General features: G+C 37.4%; 1 protein-coding gene across 1 annotated transcript in view; it reads right to left on the reverse strand.

Annotated features, from left to right (window-relative positions):
• Positions 1–25872, reverse strand: part of DNAH6 (dynein axonemal heavy chain 6) — a 482313-nt gene that overhangs the window by 359556 nt on the left and 96885 nt on the right. Inside the window, exons 23-29 of the mRNA XM_053703293.1 lie at positions 23601–23793; positions 21700–21864; positions 18966–19079; positions 18100–18225; positions 17837–17992; positions 10753–10914; positions 1798–1935 (exon numbers count right to left, since the gene is read on the reverse strand). Of these exons, the coding sequence (XP_053559268.1) occupies positions 1798–1935; positions 10753–10914; positions 17837–17992; positions 18100–18225; positions 18966–19079; positions 21700–21864; positions 23601–23793 (1054 nt within the window). The remainder of the gene's footprint in view (positions 1–1797; positions 1936–10752; positions 10915–17836; positions 17993–18099; positions 18226–18965; positions 19080–21699; positions 21865–23600; positions 23794–25872) is intronic.

Below are 25872 nucleotides of genomic sequence, written 5' to 3' on the forward strand. Positions count from 1 at the left end.
TCAGAAAATTAAACGATTTTACATGCCAGCAAAAAACGTTTAACATTAATAAATTGAGTGTTATTAAAAAACCTGTTGCTAGTCCCTGCAAATTAGGCTAAAGTTTTATGCATACAGTATAATTCCAGTGAAGTGCCATTCCCCAGAATACTGAAGTGTAAAATATACATACATGACAGCCTGATACCAGTTGCTGCTACTGCATTTAAGGCTGAGTTTACATTATATCGGTATGGCAGAATTTTCTCATCAATTCCATTGTCAGAAAATAATAAGCTGCTACATACCTCTTTGCAGATTAATCTGCCCGCTGTCCCCTGATCTGAAGTTTACCTCTTCTCAGATGGCCGAGAAACAGCAATATGATCTTAACTACTCCGGCTAAAATCATTGAAAAACTCAGGTAGATTCTTCTTCAAATTCTACCAGAGAAGGAATAACACACTCCGGTGCTATTATAAAATAACAAACTTTTGATTGAAGGTATGAAACTAAGTATAATCACCACAGTCCTCTCACACATCCTATCTATTCGTTGGGTGCAAGAGAATGACTGGTAATGGCAGTTAGGGGAGGAGCTATATAGCAGCTCTGCTGGGTGAATCCTCTTGCACTTCCTGTTGGGGAGGAGTTAATATCCCATAAGTAATGGATGATCCGTGGACTGGATACACTTAACAAGAGAAAGTAGTGAGAATGTGCCGCACTTGTGTGCGGAACATCTGGAGTGACGTAAGAATCGATCTGTGTCGGACTGAGTCCGGCGGATCGAAGCTTACGTCACAAAATTCTACTTTTGCCGGTCTCGAGCCTTTGATAACTAAGGCGAATCAGCCTCGCCACAAATACGCTGCGGAATTCCAGCGTATTTGAGGTTGACGGCTTGATAACTACCCCCCATTGTTGTCATATTAACAACCATTTCATGATCAGCTTTTTACTCCATTGTTTTACATCCATATTTTACAGAGGTATAAAAAGATGTATAAATATAGTCTATTAGATGCAGGTTACCTAAATGAATTCTTAAATGTAAGAAAATCTTTAGTTTTCCTATTTTAGACTTGGTCAAAAAGACCTACAATCTACTTTTTGTGTGTTATACAAGTAGATAGAGACAGACAGTCAGAAAGACAGACAGATAGATAGATAGATAGATAGATAGATGATAGATAGATAGATAGATAGATAGATAGATGATAGATAGATAGATAGATAGATAAATAGATGCCAAATATAGGCTAAAACAGTGTTTCTCAAATCCAGTCTTCAGAGCACACTTACAAGCCAGATTTTCATGATATCCCATCAAGGGAACAGGTGAAATAATTAGCTTCTTGTTCAGTTTTAGTTAGCCAGGGAAAAAGCTATGGATAGCTACAGCAAGCTGCAGTGAGTGTATGGCAATCATAAGGTATGTGGGGATTTAAGGAATTTAGGCATTAATTACTAAACAGTCCTTTTAATTCTCAGTTCTTTCTACCCTTAGTAACCTCCTCTATACTCCCTTAGTTCTGTGTTTTTTTAGTCTGTTCATTCCCTTGTGTTCTCCTCTCCAGCTTTAGTGATCCCCCTTCTTCTTTCTCTTATTCTCTTTTCATTTAACCTCTTCACTCCTATCCATTAATAGACTCTTTCTTCTCCCTACCATTACCCATGTTGCTTAGTTGTCCTGGCATTGTATGTTTTATGGCTATAACCATCTAAAACTTACTGTAATTAAAAATGTTGTCGTTATTCTGTTTTGCTTTCCAGCTAGAACGTTTTAGAATTAGAACAAAGAGAATTAAACATTACCTTTGAGGCTTTGGCATTTCTTATGGTGATTAGTTGCTGGGCAATTACAGAAAGAACTTCAATGTCAATACGATTGAATTCATCAAAGCAACACCAGGCTCCAGACTGAGCTAAACCACTGAAGAAACGACCCATCATCTGCAAAAGAGAAATGTTCAGAAGATTCTGCATTTTATAAACATTTAAAGGGATATGAAAACCAAAAAAAAAAAAATCTTTTGTGATTCAGACAGAACATAACATTTTTAAAAAGTTTTCAATTTACTTCAAATATTAAATTTGCTTTGTTCCCTTGATATTCTTTTGTTGAAGAGATACCTAGGTAGGCATTGGGAGCACTGCTACGTATGTGAAAATATGATTAGGGACAGTTAACTTTTTGATATGTATAGGAAAATACATTATATCCAGGGACACATAACATGCAGGAGTGAAGGAGTAGTGCACATGCTAATATGTGATTGCCCCAAATATAACATAGGTAAAACGCATACGGCTAGATTTGGAGTTTTGTCGGTAACGACCCGAAAAACTAACGCCGGCTTTTTTCTGGCCGCACCATAAAAATAACTCTGGTATTGAGAGACCACATAAAGGCTGCGTTAGGCTCCAAAAAAGGAGCGTAGAGCATTTTTAACGCAGCTTCAACTCTCGATACCAAAGTTGCTTACGGACGCGGCCAGCCTCAAAAACGTGCTCGTGCACGATTCCCCTATAGGAAACAATGGGGCTGTTTGAGCTGAAAAAAAAACAAACACCTGCAAAAAAGCCGCGTTCAGCTCCTAACGCAGCCCCATTGTTTGCTATGCGGTAACCCTTCCTACGTCTGCACTTAACACTCTAACATGTACCCCGAGTCTAAACACCCCTAACCTTACACTTATTAACCCCTAATCTGCCGCCCCCGCTATCGCTGACCCCTGCATATTATTATTAACCCCTAATCTGCCGCTCCGTAAACCGCCGCTACTTACATTATCCTTATGTACCCCTAATCTGCTGCCCTAACATCGCCGACCCCTATATTATATTTATTAACCCCTAATCTGCCCCCCACAACGTCGCCTCCACCTGCCTACACTTATTAACCCCTAATCTGCCGACCGGACCTGAGCGCTACTATAATAAAGTTATTAACCCCTAATCCGTCTCACTAACCCTATCATAAATAGTATTAACCCCTAATCTGCCCTCCCTAACATCGCCGACACCTAACTTCAAACATTAACCCCTAATCTGCCGACTGGAGCTCACCGCTATTCTAATAAATGTATTAACCCCTAAAGCTAAGTCTAACCCTAACACTAACACCCCCCTAAGTTAAATATAATTTAAATCTAATGAAATTAATTAACTCTTATTAAATAAATTATTCCTATTTAAAGCTAAATACTTACCTGTAAAATAAATCCTAATATAGCTACAATATAAATTATAATTATATTATAGCTATTTTAGGATTTATATTTATTTTACAGGTAACTTTGTATTTATTTTAACCAGGTACAATAGCTATTAAATAGTTAACAACTATTTAATAGCTAAAATAGTTAAAATAATTACAAATTTACCTGTAAAAGAAATCCTAACCTAAGTTACAATTAAACCTAACACTAGACTATCAATAAATTAATTAAATAAACTACCTACAATTACCTACAATTAACCTAACACTACACTATCAATAAATTAATTAAATACAATTGCTACAAATAAATACAATTAAATAAACTAGCTAAAGTACAAAAAATAAAAAAGAACTAAGTTACAAAAAATAAAAAAATATTTACAAACATAAGAAAAATATTACAACAATTTTAAACTAATTACACCTACTCTAAGCCCCCTAATAAAATAACAAAGCCCCCCAAAATAAAAAAAATGCCCTACCCTATTCTAAATTACTAAAGTTCAAAGCTCTTTTACCTTACCAGCCCTGAACAGGGCCCTTTGCGGGGCATGCCCCAAGAAATACAGCTCTTTTGCCTGTAAAAAAAAACATACAATACCCAAGCCCCCCAACATTACAACCCACCACCCACATACCCCTAATCTAACCCAAACCCCCCTTAAATAAACCTAACACTAAGCCCCTGAAGATCATCCTACCTTGTCTTCACCTCACCGGGTATCACACCGATCCGTCCAGAAGAGCTCCTCCAATGTCCTGATCCAAGCCCAAGCGGGGGGCTGAAGAGGTCCATGATCCGGCTGAAGTCTTCATCCAAGTGGGGCAGAAGAGGTCTTCCATCCGATTGAAGTCTTCATCCAAGCGGCATCCATCCGGAGCGAAGCGGCAGCATCCTGAAGACCTCCACCGCGGAACATCCATCCTGGCCGACGACTGAACGACGAATGACGGTTCCTTTAAATGACGTCATCCAAGATGGCGTCCCTCGAATTCCGATTGGCTGATAGGATTCTATCAGCCAATCGGAATTAAGGTAGGAATATTCTGATTGGCTGATGGAATCAGCCAATCAGAATCAAGTTCAATCCGATTGGCTGATCCAATCAGCCAATCAGATTGAGCTTGCATTCTATTGGCTGATCGGAACAGCCAATAGAATGCGAGCTCAATCTGATTGGCTGATCGGATCAGCCAATCGGATTGAACTTGATTCCTATCAGCCAATCGGAATTCGAGGGACGCCATCTTGGATGACGTCATTTAAAGGAACCGTCATTCGTCGTTCAGTCGTCGGCCAGGATGGATGTTCCGCGGTGGAGGTCTTCAGGATGCTGCCGCTTCGCTCCGGATGGATGCCGCTTGGATGAAGACTTCAATCGGATGGAAGACCTCTTCTGCCCCGCTTGGATGAAGACTTCAGCCGGAGCATGGACCTCTTCAGCCCCCCGCTTGGGCTTGGATCAGGACATCGGAGGAGCTCTTCTGGACGGATCGGTGTGATACCCGGTGAGGTGAAGACAAGGTAGGATGATCTTCAGGGGCTTAGTGTTAGGTTTATTTAAGGGGGGTTTGGGTTAGATTAGGGGTATGTGGGTGGTGGGTTGTAATGTTGGGGGGCTTGGGTATTGTATGTTTTTTTTTACAGGCAAAAGAGCTGTATTTCTTGGGGCATGCCCCGCAAAGGGCCCTGTTCAGGGCTGGTAAGGTAAAAGAGCTTTGAACTTTAGTAATTTAGAATAGGGTAGGGCATTTTTTTATTTTGGGGGGCTTTGTTATTTTATTAGGGGGCTTAGAGTAGGTGTAATTAGTTTAAAATTGTTGTAATATTTTTCTTATGTTTGTAAATATTTTTTTATTTTTTGTAACTTAGTTCTTTTTTATTTTTTGTACTTTAGCTAGTTTATTTAATTGTATTTATTTGTAGCAATTGTATTTAATTCATTTATTGATAGTGTAGTGTTAGGTTAATTGTAGATAATTGTAGGTAGTTTATTTAATTAATTTATTGATAGTCTAGTGTTAGGTTTAATTGTAACTTAGGTTAGGATTTCTTTTACAGGTAAATTTGTAATTATTTTAACTATTTTAGCTATTAAATAGTTCTTAACTATTTAATAGCTATTGTACCTGGTTAAAATAAATACAAAGTTACCTGTAAAATAAATATAAATCCTAAAATAGCTATAATATAATTATAATTTATATTGTAGCTATATTAGGATTTATTTTACAGGTAAGTATTTAGCTTTAAATAGGAATAATTTATTTAATAAGAGTTAATTAATTTCGTTAGATTTAAATTATATTTAACTTAGGGGGGTGTTAGTGTTAGGGTTAGACTTAGCTTTAGGGGTTAATACATTTATTAGAATAGCGGTGAGCTCCGGTCGGCAGATTAGAGGTTAATAATTGAAGTTAGGTGTCGGCGATGTTAGGGAGGGCAGATTAGGGGTTAATACTATTTATTATAGGGTTAGTGAGGCGGATTAGGGGTTAATAACTTTATTATAGTAGCGCTCAGGTCCGGTCGGCAGATTAGGGGTTAATAAGTGTAGGCAGGTGGAGGCGACGTTGAGGGGGGCAGATTAGGGGTTAATAAATATAATATAGGGGTCGGCAGTGTTAGGGGCAGCAGATTAGGGGTACATAAGGATAACGTAGGTGGCGGCGCTTTGCGGTCGGCAGATTAGGGGTTAATAAGTGTAGGTAGGTGGAGGCGACGTTGTGGGGGGCAGGTTAGGGGTTAATAAATATAATACAGGGGTCGGCGGTGTTAGGGGCAGCAGATTAGGGGTACATAAGGATAACGTAGGTGGTGGTCGGCAGATAGGGGTTAAAAAAATTATTCGAGTGTCGGCGATGTGGGGGGACCTCGGTTTAGGGGTACATAGGTAGTTTATGGGTGTTAGTGTACTTTAGAGTACAGTAGTTAAGAGCTTTATAAACCGGCGTTAGCCCAGAAAGCTCTTAACTACTGACTTTTTTCCTGCGGCTGGAGTTTTGTCGTTAGATGTCTAACGCTCACTTCAGAAACGACTCTAAATACCGGAGTTAGAAAGATCCCATTGAAAAGATAGGATACGCAATTGACGTAAGGGGATCTGCGGTATGGAAAAGTCGCGGATGAAAAGTGAGCGTTAGACCCTATTTTGAGTGACTCCAAATACCGGCGGTAGCCTAAAACCAGCGTTAGGAGCCTCTAACGCTGGTTTTCACGGCTAACGCCAAACTCCAAATCTAGGTCATAGAGAATTAAAGGAAAGAGTAAAAGAACATAAAAGGGACATTAAAAACAAATGCCTAAAAAGCAGTAGTATAGCAATGCATTTTGAGGAATCACATGACAGTGATGAAACTCTACTTAAATTTAGGGGATTAGAATTAGTTGACCTCCAAGGGGAGGCAATTTGGACCAGAGATTATTGCAAAGTGAATTTGAAATCCCCAAACCCTAGAGGCATAAACAAGGAGCTTAATTATCCACCTTTTTTTTTTTTAAATGAATAAAGAAAGCTAATTGTATGCAGTAAAATGATAGCAATATAATATAAATTGTCCTTTAACATTAAGAAGGAATTGTCCCTTTAGTAATGAAGAGTATAGATTGCATATGAAGGGCTGGATAATATGTTTGCAAAATAGAAATAGCATAATAAATGATCCCTTTAAGAAACTAACACTAGGATTATGGGAAAAATGACTGTCCCTTTAATAGAAAGATAAAAAGGAAACCTGTTGTAAGTCAATAATAGTAATACTTTGGAAAATTTTATTCTGTAAAAATAATAAGGATCTGCCTATTGTTATAAAGTCAAATTGTAACTTTATGTATTTAATTCACCATTTGGTAAGGTAATTGTGTGGTATTGGCAACCTATTGAAAATATATATGAGTAATATTTCACCTGGCAGAAAGAGTTGGAGCTCTGTATTATAAATGGACACCTAAAGAAGGGAGAATTAAAAAATACAGAAGCCAGAAGCCCTATAGTTTGAGGTTGAAACGCACGTAGAAGGAAAGCAAGGGAGGATCAGCTGGTCCCCTTGCTACCAGTAAGCCAATGAATATGGAGACGGTAAATCTCATTGAGGAGTCAGAGCCCTACTTTTATATATATATATATATATATATATATATATATATATATATATGTCTATATATATTTATATTGAAAAAAAATAATTTCAAAATAATTTCAAGCATAAAACATAGATATTTAAGAACATTGCTAGTTAAGTTACACATTGTTTTGTGCATATGTTCTACATCTTTTAAACATTCTCTGAGCAGAAGGTGCTAGTCCATTGGTTACCATGGATCAGGAAGTAGAACAATATAAAAGCATAAGTCCATTTTTGGAAGTTATAGAGTTGGAAGTAGTCCGTCTCTGTAGAAGCGAGGACTTGAAGGGTTTTCTATTGTGCTTCTATTGTTCTTGACAAGAGGAGCCTTAAGTGGCATTAACAGTTTAACAACGTAAACATTTTTTTTAACATACAAACTAATAAACAAGTAAACAGTTAATTAAATAATTAAGGACAGGCTTATGTACCAAAAATAGGCATAAAAGGGGGTATGGCAGGGTTGCAGAATTTTATATTAGTACCAGGGGGATTATTTACTAGTTATAGGATAGACAGGGTATATATCAGCGTGTAACCAAAAAGGGGGGGAGGAGTGAGGTTATGTATCATGGGGCTAGGAGTTAGTGGTGTCTGGTAGGGATTCCCAGTAAAATTGTATTTCTGCATACAATGATAGCTTGTTTGTTCTATAATAAACGTATTATTCTAATGGTAGAATTTTGTTCATTTTTTGTATCCATATTGTCCAGGTAGCGAGTTGTGTTAACTTACAGTTTAGTGCTATTAGTAATGTGGCACTATTTAGTCCTATTTGTAATAAGGTATTGCAAATTTTATATCTGCAAAGGGGGATTTTGTTCGGAGGGCTATTTCTGGTGTCAAGGAGAAGTCTGTACCAAGTAGTGTCTTAAATGTTTGTTCGATTTTTTTCCCCAGAAAGGGGCTATTCTGGGGCATTGCCACCACATATGTAACATAGTACCTTTTGATTACAGCCTCTCCAACATAGTGGGGAGGCAGATGGATAGATTTTGTTGAGCCTTACTGGAGTTAGATACCAGCGGAGGAGTATAGTAAAGTTTAACTCGAGGATACATGCTGAGGTGGAGAATCTACAGTATGTGTGTTTCTATAGATTTTTTTCCATTCTTGATCTTCCATTGTGTTGTTGAGTTCCTTGTGTTATGGCGTGTGTAGGGAGTGAGGGGGAGGTAGCAGAGTCGAGTATGCGCTTAGAGAAGGAGAGGGTGCCTTTAGGTAGGGCGGGTGACACACAATTGTTCATATGGTGTTAGGGATCTAGTTAGGTCTTGTTTAAGGTGGGTATTATGTAGAAAGTGGTGTAACTGGGAGTATTGTCAGAGCCCTACTTTACACCTGACACAGTGGATGTAACAGTTTTGAGGTTTTGGATTTGAATACGTGCAGACAGAGTCTAATACCCTCTCGGGACTGCACAAATTGATGCTGACAGGGAGGGGATTGCAGGATCGAGCAATCAGCCCACAAAAGGTCGGTAACTTATGTAGGGAAACCGGAGGAGCAGGTATGACTGAACATCTATTGTTGTTATATTCAGAACGCTGCATAGGAGTATTCTACCTAGCCGCTAACTATCTTGCTGGCAATAGTTGTGAGTATGGATCACAGCAGGCATGGGCTGCCATCAAGCTGTGAGCTTGAAAGGAAATTCACTGCATAGCCGGAGATTGCACTAACAGGTGTTTCACTACAGGGCGTCTGTTCTCTTTGAGCCAAGTTTGTTTCATATCTATGAAGCAGTACTTTTATGTTTACTTTTGGAATCTAATTAATGGATGTCTAATTGTGGAGGGAGGAACTTTTTCTATGCTGAATTTAAGCTTTAATTCACTGTTTTTTTACAAGAGACTTCACTTCCTAGGCTTCTCTTTTTTATGTTACCAATACCAAGAGACACAGTTTGGATATTTTGTAACCCCCTGTTTATACTTATTCTTGGGGGGAAATAAATGTGCAATCTTGTTGCAATTTACCACCTTTGTTGCTGTATTTTTGTATTTCATACCTAATGGGAGAGTGCTGGATAAAAATACCTTGTTTTTCTTTAATACTAATAGAAATTGTTTATTGTATTTTTCGTGCACCGGAAGTGGTGTAAGATATTTTTTTAAACACCAGTTTTGTTCCCATATTGATATTTATTCTAATGGTGTGACTGGTCAATTATTTTTATATATATATATTTATATATATGTGTGTGTGTGATTTGCACACTTAACAGACTTCAGTATATGGTAAACGTATAAACGTAACTTTTATATGCATTGGGAACCAAAAAATGTGTGTGACTCGCTTTACTGCAATATTCGCTTTATTGCTGTGGTCTGGAATGGAACCCAGAATATTTCTGAGGTAAAGAAAATGTTCTTTCTTCTAAATGAAGAGCATACATATTTCAAGTATTTCTATTAAAAAAATCAACATATTGAATTTATTAACAAAATGTGTGCATATACATATTTACACATATAAACACAAAAAACACATATGGGGGCCTAGCTATGCAAAATGGAGCTTGATGCCCCGTGTTTCTGGCGAGCCTGCAGGCTCGCCAGAAACAGCAGTTATGAGGCAGCGGTCACAAAGACCGCTGCTCCATAACCTGTCTGCCTGCTTTGAGCAGGCGGACAGACATCGCCGGAAATCAACCCGATCGAGTACGATCGGGTTGATTGACACCTCCCTGCTGGCGGCCCATTGGCCGCGAGTCTGCAGGGGGCGGCGTTGAACAAATGAAGGGTGCAGAGGCTTATGTAATCACCCTAGACATATACAAAACACAGAAGGGGACTGCACTCTCAATCAAACAAACTTGAAACAAGAGCTCCCTTCACTTGTTCCCAGTTTGTTTGATTGAGAGCATGCATTGTTTGGCTGGTTTAGGGACCAAGGTTTTGGAAGGGACCTTGACGTTGTACCTGGGCTTGTCCCATTTAGCCAGATGCGGTAACTAACCCTTCCATTTTTTCTTTTAATCTTAGCTGAGAGCTTGTAAGTGAGTGCTGGACTTTCTCTCTGTGTTGTATTAATTTGTTTTGTAATTTTCCCTTTGGGCCTTGCACCCAGACTTGTCTGGGGTTAACTGCCTGTGACTCTGGGGACAGCACTGCTTCCTGTGAGTATAATTGAGCACCTAGGGCTGAGCATGTTGCAGGGTAATGTATATATATGTATATGTGTGTGTGTGTGTGTGTGTATATATATATATATATATATATATATATATTAATATATATAGGTATATGTATGTGTGTGTGTGTGTATATATATATATATATATATATATATATATATATATATGCCCTATAGTCTCCAACAGAATACAGACCACAATCCTATATCGTAGATAAAGCTACATAGAAGGTACAATATAAATTAATAAAGAAGCATTTCAATTGTCCAATGCTCTTGCATACCTTGTAATCTAACCCATCAGAACAGTTGAAGACCACACACTGGATGGCAAGGGCTTTTGCAAGGTCTTTAGTTGTCTCTGTTTTTCCGGTGCCCGCAGGACCAGCCGGGGCCCCTCCAAGATCTAGCTGTAAAGCACCCATGAGGCAAAGATAGCATCGGTCCTGCACAAATCAGAAACAATTACTTTCAATAACATATAACGTCTCCTGTCTGTTAGTATAGCAGTATTTCAACTGGTAGTATGGTACATATAATATTAATAACAATCATAATAGTACTGTAACTGATAGTAAGTAAAATAGTATTGCAACTGTTTGTAGCTATCATATCATATCAAAAGTATTGCAACCTGTAGTAAGTATACTGGTATAATTGCAACTGGTAATAAGTATACTGGTAGGACTGCAGCTGGTAGTAAGTATACTGGTATGATTGCAACTGGTAATAAGTATACTGGTAAGACTGCAGCTGGTAGTAAGTATACTGGTATGATTGCAGCTGGTAATAAGTATACTGGTAGGATTGCAGCTGGTAATAAGTATACTGGTAGGATTGCAGCTGGTAATAAGTATACTGGTAGGATTGCAGCTGGTAGTAAGTATACTGATAGGATTGCAGCTGTTAGTAAATATACTGGTAGGATTGTAGCTGGTAATAAGTATACTGGTAGAATTGCATCTGGTAGTAATTATACTTTTAGGATTGCAACTGGTAGTAAGTATACTGGTAGGATTGCAACTGGTAGTAAGTATACTGGTAAGATTGCAGTTGGTAGTAAGTATACTGGAAGGATTGCAACTGGTAGTAAGTATACTGGTAGGATTGCTGTTGGTAGTAAGTATACTGGAAGGATTGCAACTAGTAGTAAGTATACTGGTAGGATTGTATCTGGTAATAAGTATACTGGTAGGATTGCAGCTAGTAATAAGTATACTGGTAGGATTGCAGCTGGTAGTAATTATACTGGTAGGATTGCAACAGGTAGTAAGTATACTGGTAAGATTGCAGTTGGTAGTAAGTATACTGGAAGGATTGTAACTGGTAGTAAGTATACTGGTAGGATTGTATCTGGTAATAAGTATACTGGTAGGATTGCAGCTGGTAATAAGTATACTGGTAGGATTGCAGCTGGTAGTAAGTATACTGGTGGGATTACAGCTGGTAGTAAGTATACTGGTAGGATTGCAGCTGTTAATAGGTATACTGGTAGGATTGCAGCTGGTAATAAGTATACTGGTAGGATTGCAGCTGGTAGTAAGTATACTGGTAGGATTGCAACTTGTAGAAAGTATACTGGTATGATTGCAACTTGTAGAAAGTATAATAGCATGTCATCTGTTAGTATGTATACTGGTAGGATTGCAACTTGTAGAAAGTATAATAGTATGTCATCTGTTAGTATGTATACTGGTAGGATTGCAGCTGGTAATAAGTATACTGGTAGGATTGCAACTGGTATTAAGTATACTGGTAGGATTGCAACTGGTAGTAGGTATACTGGTAGGATTGCAGTTGGTAGTAAGTATACTGGTAGGATTGCAGCTGGTAGTAAGTATACTGGTAGGATTGCAACTGGTAGTATACATACTAACAGATGCCATACTATTATACTTTCTACAAGTTGCAATCATACCAGTATACTAGTAGTAGTTCACTATACTATAATAGTAGTTCATCTTTTAGTAAATTTAAAGGGACATTAAACACTAAATAAATGCTAGATGGAATGATGCATTTAAAGAAAATATTAGTTTGAGAATAACATGTAGATGTATTTTTTAGAGTTTCATTAGTTGTTTAAATATTGACAAAAAAAGTGTAAAGTTTTAGGCCTAGTTTCCATTGAGGTGGTAATGTTTGGAAACTGGTGGTAAAAGCATTTATCTCCATTAAAGTTTATGGAGAATTTTTATGTTACCACCAGTTTCCAAACTTTACCACTTCAATGGAAACTAGGCCTTAGTGTCTATAAAACAATGGGAGCTGCCATGTTGTAACTTAGGTTACCTTCTCTGCTGTGGCCAATTAGGGACAGCTATAAATAGGTCACTAGAGTGCGCAGCCAATGACTGTGTGGAATATAACAGTGTTCTGCCATTTCATTTCTAACAGGAACTGAAAAGCTCACAATTTCAGAATGGAATTACAGGAAAAGAGGGCAAAATAAATAATGAAAGTATATTGTAGAGTTTTTTTATTTATATGATATATCATTTTATATTACCATCTCAAAGTGTTTAATATCCATTTAATAGTATATTATTGTACTATGAAGTGCTACACCCTAGCTAAAACTGTATACATATAAGCACTCAGGCCTAGATTTAGAGTTCGGCGGTAGCCGTCAAAACCAGCGTTAGAGGCTCCTAACGCTGGTTTTGGCCGCCCGCTGGTATTTGGAGTCAGTGATTAAAGGGTCTAACGCTCACTTTTCAGCCGCGACTTTTCCATACCGCAGATCCCCCTACGCCATTTGCGTAGCCTATCTTTTCAATGGGATCTTTCTAACGCTGGTATTTAGAGTCGTTTCTGCAGTGAGCGTTAGAGCTCTAACGACAAGATTCCAGCCGCCTGAAAAAAGCAGGAGTTAAGAGCTTTCTGGCTAACGCCGGTTTATAAAGCTCTTAACTACTGTACCCTAAAGTACACTAACACCCATAAACTACCTATGTACCCCTAAACCGAGGTCCCCCCACATCGCCGCCACTCGATTAAAATTTTTAACCCCTAATCTGCCGACCGCCACCTACGTTATACTTATGTACCCCTAATCTGCTGCCCCTAACCCCGCCGACCCCTATATTATATTTATTAACCCCTAACTTGCCCCCCACAACGTCGCCGCAAGCTACTTAAAATAATTAACCCCTAATCTTCCGACCGCAAATCGCCGCCACCTACGTTATCCCTATGTACCCCTAATCTGCTGCCCCTAACATCGCCGACCCCTATGTTATATTTATTAACCCCTAATCTGCCCCCCTCAACGTCGCCGACACCTACCTACACTTATTAACCCCTAATCTGCCGAGCGGACCTGAGCGCTACTATAATAAATGTATTAACCCCTAATCCGCCTCACTAACCCTATCATAAATAGTATTAACCCCTAATCTGCCCTCCCTAACATCGCCGACACCTACCTTCAATTATTAACCCCTAATCTGCCGACCGGAGCTCACCGCTATTCTAATAAATGTATTAACCCCTAAAGCTAAGTCTAACCCTAACACTAACACCCCCCTAAGTTAAATATAATTTTTATCTAACGAAATAAATTAACTCTTATTAAATAAATGATTCCTATTTAAAGCTAAATACTTACCTGTAAAATAAATCCTAATATAGCTACAATATAAATTACATTTATATTATAGCTATTTTAGGATTAATATTTATTTTACAGGCAACTTTGTAATTATTTTAACCAGGTACAATAGCTATTAAATAGTTAAGAACTATTTAATAGTTACCTAGTTAAAATAATTACAAATTTACCTGTAAAATAAATCCTAACCTAAGATATAATTAAACCTAACACTACCCTATCAATAAAATAATTAAATAAACTACCTACAATTACCTACAATTAACCTAACACTACACTATCAATAAATTAATTAAACACAATTGCTACAAATAAATACAATTAAATAAACTATCTAAAGTACAAAAAATTAAAAAGAACTAAGTTACAGAAAATAAAAAATTTTTTACAAACATAAGAAAAATATTACAACAATTTTAAACTAATTACACCTACTCTAAGCCCCCTAATAAAATAACAAAGACCCCCAAAATAAAAAATTCCCTACCCTATTCTAAAATACAAAAATTACAAGCTCTTTTACCTTACCAGCCCTGAACAGGGCCCTTTGCGGGGCATGCCCCAAGAATTTCAGCTCTTTTGCCTGTAAAAAAAAACATACAATACCCCCCCCCCCCCAACATTACAACCCACCACCCACATACCCCTAATCTAACCCAAACCCCCTTAAATAAACCTAACACTAATCCCCTGAAGATCTTCCTACCTTGTCTTCACCATCCAGGTATCACCGATCCGTCCTGGCTCCAAGATCTTCATCCAACCCAAGCGGGGGTTGGCGATCCATAATCCGGTGCTCCAAAGTCTTCCTCCTATCCGGCAAGAAGAGGACATCCGGACCGGCAAACATCTTCTCCAAGCGGCATCTTCTATGTTCTTCCATCCGATGACGACCGGCTCCATCTTGAAGACCTCCAGCGCGGATCCATCCTCTTCTTCCGACGACTAGACGACGAATGACGGTTCCTTTAAGGGACGTCATCCAAGATGGCGTCCCTCGAATTCCGATTGGCTGATAGGATTCTATCAGCCAATCGGAATTAAGGTAGGAATTTTCTGATTGGCTGATGGAATCAGCCAATCAGAATCAAGTTCAATCCGATTGGCTGATCCAATCAGCCAATCAGATTGAGCTCGCATTCTATTGGCTGTTCCGATCAGCCAATAGAATGCGAGCTCAATCTGATTGGCTGATTGGATCAGCCAATCGGATTGAACTTGATTCTGATTGGCTGATTCCATCAGCCAATCAGAATATTCCTACCTTAATTCCGATTGGCTGATAGAATCCTATCAGCCAATCGGAATTCGAGGGACGCCATCTTGGATGACGTCCCTTAAAGGAACCGTCATTCGTCGTCTAGTCGTCGGAAGAAGAGGATGGATCCGCGCTGGAGGTCTTCAAGATGGAGCCGGTCGTCATCGGATGGAAGAACATAGAAGATGCCGCTTGGAGAAGATGTTTGCCGGTCCGGATGTCCTCTTCTTGCCGGATAGGAGGAAGACTTTGGAGCACCGGATTATGGATCGCCAACCCCCGCTTGGGTTGGATGAAGATCTTGGAGCCAGGACGGATCGGTGATACCTGGATGGTGAAGACAAGGTAGGAAGATCTTCAGGGGATTAGTGTTAGGTTTATTTAAGGGGGTTTGGGTTAGATTAGGGGTATGTGGGTGGTGGGTTGTAATGTTGGGGGGGGGGTATTTTATGTTTTTTTTTACAGGCAAAAGAGCTGAAATTCTTGGGGCATGGTAAGGTAAAAGAGCTTGTAATTTTTGTATTTTAGAATAGGGTAGGGAATTTTTTATTTTGGGGGTCTTTGTTATTTTATTAGGGGGCTTAGAGTAGGTGTAATTAGTTTAAAATTGTTGTAATATTTTTCTTATGTTTGTAAATATTTTTTTATTTTCTGTAACTTAGTTCTTTTTTATTTTTTGTACTTTAGATAGTTTATTTAATTGTATTTATTTGTAGCAATTGTGTTTAATTAATTTATTGATAGTGTAGTGTTAGGTTAATTGTAGGTAATTGTAGGTAGTTTATTTAATTATTTTATTGATAGGGTAGTGTTAGGTTTAATTATATCTTAGGTTAGGATTTATTTTACAGGTAAATTTGTAATTATTTTAACTAGGTAACTATTAAATAGTTCTTAACTATTTAATAGCTATTGTACCTGGTTAAAATAATTACAAAGTTGCCTGTAAAATAAATATTAATCCTAAAATAGCTATAATATAAATGTAATTTATATTGTAGCTATATTAGGATTTATTTTACAGGTAAGTATTTAGCTTTAAATAGGAATCATTTATTTAATAAGAGTTAATTTATTTCGTTAGATAAAAATTATATTTAACTTAGGGGGGTGTTAGTGTTAGGGTTAGACTTAGCTTTAGGGGTTAATACATTTATTAGAATAGCGGTGAGCTCCGGTCGGCAGATTAGGGGTTAATAATTGAAGGTAGGTGTCGGCGATGTTAGGGAGGGCAGATTAGGGGTTAATACTATTTATGATAGGGTTAGTGAGGCGGATTAGGGGTTAATACATTTATTATAGTAGCGCTCAGGTCCGCTCGGCAGATTAGGGGTTAATAAGTGTAGGTAGGTGTCGGCGACGTTGTGGGGGGCAGATTAGGGGTTAATAAATATAATATAGGGGTCGGCGGTGTTAGGGCAGCAGATTTGGGGTACATAGGGATAACGTAGGTGGCGGCGGTTTACGGAGCGGCAGATTAGGGGTTAAAAGTGTAATGCAGGGGTCAGCGATAGCGGGGGGCGGCAGATTAGGGGTTAATAAGTGTAAGGTTAGGGGTGTTTAGACTCGGGGTACATGTTAGAGTGTTAGGTGCAGACGTAGGAAGTGTTTCCCCATAGGAAACAATGGGGCTGCGTTAGGAGCTGAACGCTGCTTTTTTGCAGGTGTTAGGTTTTTTTTCAGCTCAAACAGCCCCATTGTTTCCTATGGGAGAATCGTGCACGAGCACGTTTTTGAGGCCGGCCGCGTCCGTAAGCAACTCTGGTATCGAGAGTTGCATTTGCGGTAAAAATGCCCTACGCTCCTTTTTTGGAGCCTAACGCAGCATTTGTTTTAACTCTCGATACCAGAGTTAAATTTATGGTGCGGCCAGAAAAAAGCCCGCGGAGCGTTAACAGCCCTTTTACCGCCGAACTCTAAATCTAGGCCTCAGTGATTAATTAGTTCATGTAAAAAGAAGAGATCTCTAACTCAATCAACGAGAGACTAAACATTAAAATATAAATTTGATCAGAAATTAATAAATCAAAAATGGGGAAATAATAGTCGATAATATATTCTGTGTTTTTGGGCTGTCCTACATTGAGTACATATAAATCATCAATTATGTTTGTAACAAATGTCTTTATAATGTCTGTAGGAGGGAAAATAATAGTGAAGTCCAATGTTGCAATAGAGATTTGTTGATACAAAATCACAATAAAAACTATTGCTATTTAATACAAGAGAGTATGTACTTCTGTGATTAAGGTTGTTACCAAAAATATATATATTATATCAACTAATAAGTATATTATTATTGTATTTGGTAGTAACTAAAACAGTATTGCAACTTCATTTGGTATTACATATAATATTGCAACTGGTTATAAGTATTATTTTATTGCAATTGTCAAATCATAACTCATAAATTGATTTATCCAAAAGTTTGGACTCTACAAGGAATAAATTAATTTAGAAATATTATTTCTATGTAAATGCTGACAAATAAACTTACAGTAAGAGGCGTTATCACTAATCGAGGACACGCACCAAGGTATTCATAAGCATATGTATATTGAGATAACGCCATCCGCGCAACGCAGTTGTCGAGTTGTGTATCCCAATAATAACGTAATTGTCGCTGCCACTCAAAGCTGTCAGTACTGTCAACCTAAAAACAAACAAACAATACATTAACTAATTAATTCATTATTTAATTAAAAATAGAGCTTGGCATTCCATGAATATAAATGCAGGTTGCCTATTTTCATTGCTTACCTGGTCTCTTAGAAGATCACTGACAATGTCTCTTGCGTGTACATCAATAGTTATCAGAGCAGTTATTATGTTTCTGTGCAATGTTGGTAGTTGTCCACGAACCAGTGCAGCTAAAGAATTCAACCGCTTAAAAAGATAAATTTATATTGAATTAGAATTTTGTACTATTATTATTGATTTGAAGCTATCGGGAAGTACATACAACAATACGGACATGGGCATTACGGACTAGTTGTTTTCTGCTTGAAGAACGGAATTCCCAGTGTTCTATTGGTGGATAGTAACATACCTTATTAGCATAAAAACAAACTACAGGTAGAAAACTCTTTATCCAAACTGCTTGGGACCTCAAAATATTTCCATCTGTAAAATGGAACAACTTGAAGAGGATATGGGGTCAAGTGTAATCAATAATATCTAATGCCATTTAGACAATAATAACGTCATAATACAGCTTTTACGTGTAACCTGAAGGTAGTTTTATATAATTTGTAATATTTTTGAAAACATAGGAGTAAATGAGAAAGTTGCTTAAAATTACTTGCTCTATCTGACTCATGAAAGAAAAAACAGGGTTTGGAAAACAATCACTATCGTTTACTAGTCAGGGGAGAAAAGGTTCTAGTCCAGAGGAAAAATGTTACTAGTCCACTCAATGTTAAAAATAGGGAGAAAAAAAAAGTCATTTTTTTACTCAACTAACAAAACTCGTGTGTCTGCATTATTAGGATTTTACAATAACCAGTAAATAATAAATATATTATGTTTTGTTTTTTTATATGACCATTCTTGCTGCTAACAACAATTCTAGTACAGCAAAGAAAATCATCGAAAGCTCACTTATTCCTCAGAGAGACGAAACTTACTTCAAAGTTTATTTTTTCAAACTCTGCCACAGCTTTCAAGTTGTCTTTAGATTCCCCTTCAAGGCACTGAGTCAGATCTCTGCACCACATAAGCTGAGAAATTGTCAACACAACCTACAAAATAAGTGAAATAAAAAGTGTTCCTAATTTATTAGTTGCAAACATAAAAAGCCTGTGGAAAATTCTTAAAATGGGAACACAAAGATATTAGGTGACTGAGACTAAACAAAGGGGTACAGGAAACTACCCTGATGTGGTAAATATCCCTAGTTATTATCATTTGTAGGTAACAATAAAGTGAAACTTACAGGGAAGCTAATTTGCTGTAATCATTATGGCCTAGAACACAAATGGAGCACAATTTATAGCGCAGGGTGCGTTATCTTTTGCACAACCTCACACAAAGAATCTGGTATTAGAAGTGGATTCCTAAATATTTTAACCAAAGCCTCTTTATGTGGTCAAAACATTTTTAGCGCTTCCTATACTTTAAATGGATAGCGCAGGGAGCCCTATTAGCGTGCTCAGTGCATGTTTTACAAGTTAAAGGGACAATGTACAGTAGATTTTTCTTTGCATAAATGTTTTGTAGATGATCCATTTATATAGCCCAAATGGTAGTGTTTTTGCAAAAATGTATTGCTTATTTTTTAATAACATTATGCTGATTTTCAGACTCCTAACCAAACCCCAGTGTCAGATGTATACATGCGTTTACAGACTACTGCTGGCTCCTGTTTATGTTATATGTATTTTCATATGCAGGGAAGGGGGGAGGGGAGAGTGTCTGCTCTTCTTGTTTTCCCAGCCCCTTTCACTGGGTGTCCCAGTCTAACCTCATCAACAGTGCTAAACTGGGAGCTTCTAAGTAGGTTTTTAAAAGGTTTTAACTGGATTTTTATACCAGTATCTTCTTTATAGTAGTGTCTATTACATGCAGTTATATGTACTGTAAATTGGTGTACACTGTCCCTTTAAGAGTTGTGCTTGAGAGCTTTCTAAGACTTAAAGTAAACTATTATTATTATTATTATTATTAATAGCATAGCACTAAACCACATAAAGTACTCCCCTACTTATGCACCATCAGCTTAGCTTGAGGTATATCTGACATGAATTTTACTGCACTCCTCAATAGATGTCTATTATAACTGAGGTATCCGACATGCAGATGTTAACAGGCCCTAGACTATCGCTTGAGCGCTAAAAAATAACTAGCGACTTGTAATATGAGCTCAAATGTAGAAGCGCTATTGATTGTGCTCTAGTGACGTTAACGCACAATAGCACTAATGATTTTGTACTATACTTCGACTCTAGGCCTAAATACTTTTAGATTAACACAATGGGGCTGATCACTCTCTTGGACTTGCTCTCAGCAGATAATGCATCTGCCTTTAATAGCCCTGAAGCTCAAAACTGTTACCTTTTGAAAACAACACACAATCGTCATTGTTGATCTTGTAATTGAACCTCGTAATTAAAAAAAAAATGGTGAGTTTACAGGTTTAGCTATTACATCACAGGTAAAAAAGGCCTGTATGTTCATTCAATGGATACATTATTATTGTGTGAAGTTAACCTGCAATGTTACAAAACCATAAAGATACATTATTGGTATAGTGGACATGCGGCCTATTTATCAAATGTCTGTACGACATGATCCGATCATCTGGGGAACTGCTGGTGCAATGCCGCCCCCTGCAGATCCGCGGCCGCTAGTCGCTAGCAGTGGGTGTCCGCTGCCTTTGAACAGGTGGACAAGTTATGGAGCTGCTTCATAACTTGGTGTTTCTGGTGAGCCTGAAGGCTCGTCAGAAACACAGGGCATCAGGCTCCATACGGAGCTTGATAAATAGGCCCCCAGGTGTGTAGGGTTATCAATTTCACTCATTTATATTAGCGTAAAATTGCTTATTATTAGTTGTATTCATTTTGTTTAACTTAAACATCTTTATGCCAGGGGCAAGTACTGAAAATCACAACAAATGTCCCATGTAAACACTTGCTTGAAAAAGGAAATCACATGATCATCGATGTGATCACGTGATTTCAATGCCCCAATAGGATCATGGGGGACTGCCTACGTTTTTTCATTGCCTCAAAGTAGGAGGGTGCAGGACGCCAAAAAAGGTAGGACTTTCCTTAACAGCGTCTAGGGGTTAATGGACTGAGCAGGAAGTATTGTTTTATCTGTTTTATCTGCCTTCTAACATCATTCAATATTGCAGCTGGCAATTTCAGTGTGTTTTGCCCATGCACAACAAAAAATCTTGCATTAGAAAACTTTTGGGGTACACTGTAATAAGCCGAAAAGGTGTTGTACTGGGTTTATAAAGTCCTTCGAATTTGCTAAGTGAAAAATGCCCCACCTAAATGTGTTAAGTATTAAGAATTTGGAATGTGGTAAAAAAAAAACAGGACTGGTATATGTTACGCATAGGACCAAATTTTCACCCAGAGGGTAATAAAAAAAAAAAGTACTGCTCATGAACAATGAAAATGGCTGACTGGTAGTCATTAATATGCTAATCAAAAAGAACGATAGTGCAGAAGAGTAGTCAGCTTAAAACAGACTTTATTGGCTGCATTAAAAATAGGTTCAATGGTGTATCAGAACAGCCCTATCAGCTGTAAACAAGGCTTACGCGTTTCAGCATTGGTGCCGTACTCATAGCCCTCAAACAATAGATTGTAACCAATCCCAATAATAGAAAGCAAAAAGGTAGATTACCTGAGAAGGATGCCCTGCAACAACCCATTCCACTCTGGTTTTCTTTTTATAGTCAGCAATAGCAGCTTTGCTTAGGCGTCTAAGAGACGTGAACATTGCTTCTTCTACCTTGCCCAGCCAGTCTTCCACATTGCCTCGTGCCTTCAGTCCTTTGCCCAAGCTAACCTAAAAGAGCACCACCAAGAAAAAATATGAGTCATACTTATGCATAATCCAGAGAAAACATACTAAATGATGTCCCCCAAAAATCTGTAAGGGAACATTATATTGTGCATAGTCTCACACATACAGTAACTGTCGGGTATTACAAGTTGTTGGTTAAAATGTTTGATCACAGTATTTTAAGGCATCCAATCCATGTATAGGGTGCCCTAAACTTTAAATGACAACAACAAAAAGGATAGTCAAGCTATTTGCGCTTATATTATCGGTTAGGTTTTGCACTCCCGCAGTGTCCAACATACATCTTTCTTTTTTATCTTTTTTGAAAACCAGGTATTAAAGAGTCAATAAGTAAATTAAATTCCTTTCAATGCAATTATTTTATTTTTCAATAGCCGAACTGCACCATGTGACTTATTTAGAGGAGCCAATCTGGACTTTATTTCACAGACAACAAAGCTAGTTACTGTCATATAGTTAGTATAAAGTACATTGCTTAGAAATTGTCATCTGATAAAGCCACTCATGTTTTGAAAATTAAAAAAAAATTCAAATTTCAGATCTAATTTACATGAAAATAGGACAAAATACAAAAATGAAACTAGATTGCAAATTTATTTCATTATACAAGAAAGTAAACCAACACTACAATATACATTAACTTTTTATTTTGCATGCTTTGGCTTCAAAATACCTCTAAAACTATGCTTGTTTCACTTGCCACAGAGAGGCAGGAGTACTTCCATCAAATTTCAGTAAAGTGAAATATGCATAAGCCTTCAACATTCTACACAGTGATTTGTTACATTGAAAACAAGCTAATTTACATGTGTACCTAACTGTTCACACTAAAGAAAACCAGGAACATGAATCACGTCAGGTTTTTCATGAGGGGAATCCCCAAGCTATTCTTGATTTCCTAAACCTCATCAACCATGTTAAAAAAAATACTGTCAATTGCAGTGCTGTGCTTAATTGCTGATATCTTATATGCACATATAAAAATGCCTTAAATGTCTCTTTAATGTTAAAAAAATATTTTGTCCAAGAAGAGATTGTCTATGTATAGGACAATTCTACAAGTCTTATATTTCACCTCACAGCAGCCTTCAACTGGCCACAGCAAAGGAGACCTGGAACATGACGTCAATCATATTTTTATAAGGGTTTATTTTTGGTCTGATCTGCTATATTTATTATTGCAAATATTGTTTATAACATGACTGTTAAAATATTTTAGTATGAAAATGTCAATCAAGTTTTTAAAGAGACACGAAACCCAAAAATTTTCACAGACAGAGCATCCAATTTAAAAAAAAAGTTTCCAATTTATCAAATTTGCTTTGTTCTCATGTTTTGATTTGTTTTGTTGTTGAAGTGATATCTAGATAGGTAGTGTGCACGTTTGGAGCACTACATGAAAGGAAAAAATATTTCCATCTAGTGTTCTTGCTAATGTATAACATTCTTGCAAAACTTCTGTCATATTGTACTGCAGACACATGCACACTTACCTTCCAGCTTTTTAACAAAGGATACTAAGAAAATTTGATAATAGACGTATATTGGAAAGTTGTTTAAAATTACATGCTCTATTATAATTATGAAATAAAAATGTGGGGTTTTATATCCTTTTAATTGCATATATATTCTATGCACACACAAAAAAAACACATTGACATTAATGTCCCTTTAACATCTAGGTGTAAAGAAAACAGTCAAATAACAAAAATAGCTACCCTTTCTCCTTCAGGTGACAGCATTGCTAAAATGTCGTTCGTAAAGACCTCCTGCCCTCCCTCAGGGGATGAAACAGCAAACTCAAGTTTGGAAATAGAATCAAAACATTTTCTCAAATGAGGCTGAACAGCTTGGGGGTTGCGTGTCTGGGCAAGGATTTCCAGAAGTTCATCGTTTGATAGAAAATAAAATCTGTGTCAGCAAGAAAGAAAAATTAGAAAGAACAAATACACAACCTTATTGCATTTTATGGTTTAAGAAGTTATCAAGGGTACAAAAGTAAAGTGTAGATTTAATATGTTCCTATCTATTAAACACTAAAAAACTATATTGTATTTTAGTCCTGGGTTTGTTGTTTGGATGAAAAATAAAAAAAAAGTACAAATGTACAAAAATAACTTTAAAATAATACACAAGGTCATTTTGTCCTTGTAAACAGAGATTAATTCCACAAGAGATTAAGTCATTAAAGGAAATGTATAAATAAATAGTGATGCTAAATAAATATTAAGGTTAAATAAAGAGTGAGGCTGCAATTCTGTGGAAATTCATGAGAAAGAAACAGTGAGCATAAAATAATTCCATGGAAATACAAGATTGAAGTAAACTGATTAAACAAATTAAAATAAATTTGTAAATCTTTATTAAACAAGCAATACAGTTACAGTCCATGGATAACCTTTGTAAAAAAACATTAAACCTGCCTTCATTAATTATCTTAATTAATGATAATAAAACATTGAAATAAACAGTCATTATTTCTTGTTGTTGCTTTTGCTGTAAAATACCCCTGAAAATTGTGTTCCAAGCATTCCATGTCATCCTAACCCAGCTGGGACTAGGACAGCATGGAACGTCCTAGCCTTTGGCTGTCCTGAAGCTATAGAGGATTGGTAAATGGGATCACAGGCTGGAGGGTGTGCCTAGCGTCATAGGCACTCCCCTGTGACCCGATCCCATCATTGAAATCACGCGGTTGCATGAACGATCACGTGATTTCAATTTGTTTACATCCGAACTTTGTTGTAGACGGATTAGCTCCGTCGGGAAAGGGTTAAAAAGACTAGCTCTCAAAGGCTTCAATGTTAAAACAGGGTATATAAGTCCAAACAGTAAAATGAATAGAGAATCATGCTGTTGTACATAACATCACAGGTTCTAGTCCCAGCCTGTATAAGAACTTATACTGAAATGTTCTAAATTTATGAAGCTATTCACACCTCATTTTTCTTCAGGGCTTAAATGTGAACTGTACTATAAAATTGATTTCTCTTTAACTGTATGGGATATTGTAACTTTATGTTTATTTCTGTATTTGAAATAGTTTTGTTTTTTATTAAAACTGTCACTTAGGACATGTCCATAACAACGGGCAGAGCTTGAAAGTAAAGCAGAGCTGCTAATGTTATTTATGTTAGTATTGAAATACTAATAATGAAGGGGGTTGAAAAAGCACAAGCAGCTATTTCACATACAAAATATCTCTCTACCTTATACCCTCCCCGCCACTGGGAGATTAATCAGTGATTTTGGGGCCGAATTAATAAGCACCGTATGGTGCCTAATACATCTGTTTTCGCATAAGCCTCAGGCTCGGCGGAAACAGCAGTAAAGAAGCAGCAGTGTTAAGACTGCTGCTCCTTAACTGGTCTGCCGCCTTTGAGCGCCGGACAGCAATCAATCCGATCATTTACGATCGGGTTGATTGACACCCCCTGCTAGCAGCATTGCATACGCAAGGGGGCGGCATTGCTCAAGCAGTTCACCAGAAGTGCTTGTGCAATGCTAAATGCAGACAGCGTATGCTGTTGGCATTCAGCGATGTCTGTCCGACATGATCCGCTGAGCGGATCATGTCAGACAGAAATATGATAAATCAGCCCTATTGTCTCTTATTTATATAGCTTTTCTACAGAGAAAAAAAAAAAATTACTCATATTTTCAGGGTAGGTGAGGATAGAATAGGCAAAACATTTTAATTCAAATAACAAATAAAGGTAAAGTAGCTGCTTGCAAACAATTAAATACACTCCAGCAGGTAAAATGGACCAGGTAAAATGGACCATTGGGAACACATTTAAGGGGAGAAAATATTAGAATACAATGTCCCCTCAAAAGCAAATACATTTGTAAGTTTGCTTGTGAATACATTTACTCTGTGTCTGTCATTAATTGCTTACTTTTCTATACAAGAGCATTAGGAAACGTAAAAAACTACTGATGGACTTATCATGCGCAGGAGATGTGGAGCAGGTATGTTAAAGGTCATAG

Source organism: Bombina bombina, chromosome 2, assembly GCF_027579735.1.
Source record: "Bombina bombina isolate aBomBom1 chromosome 2, aBomBom1.pri, whole genome shotgun sequence".
Classification (NCBI taxonomy): Eukaryota; Metazoa; Chordata; class Amphibia; order Anura; family Bombinatoridae; genus Bombina; species Bombina bombina.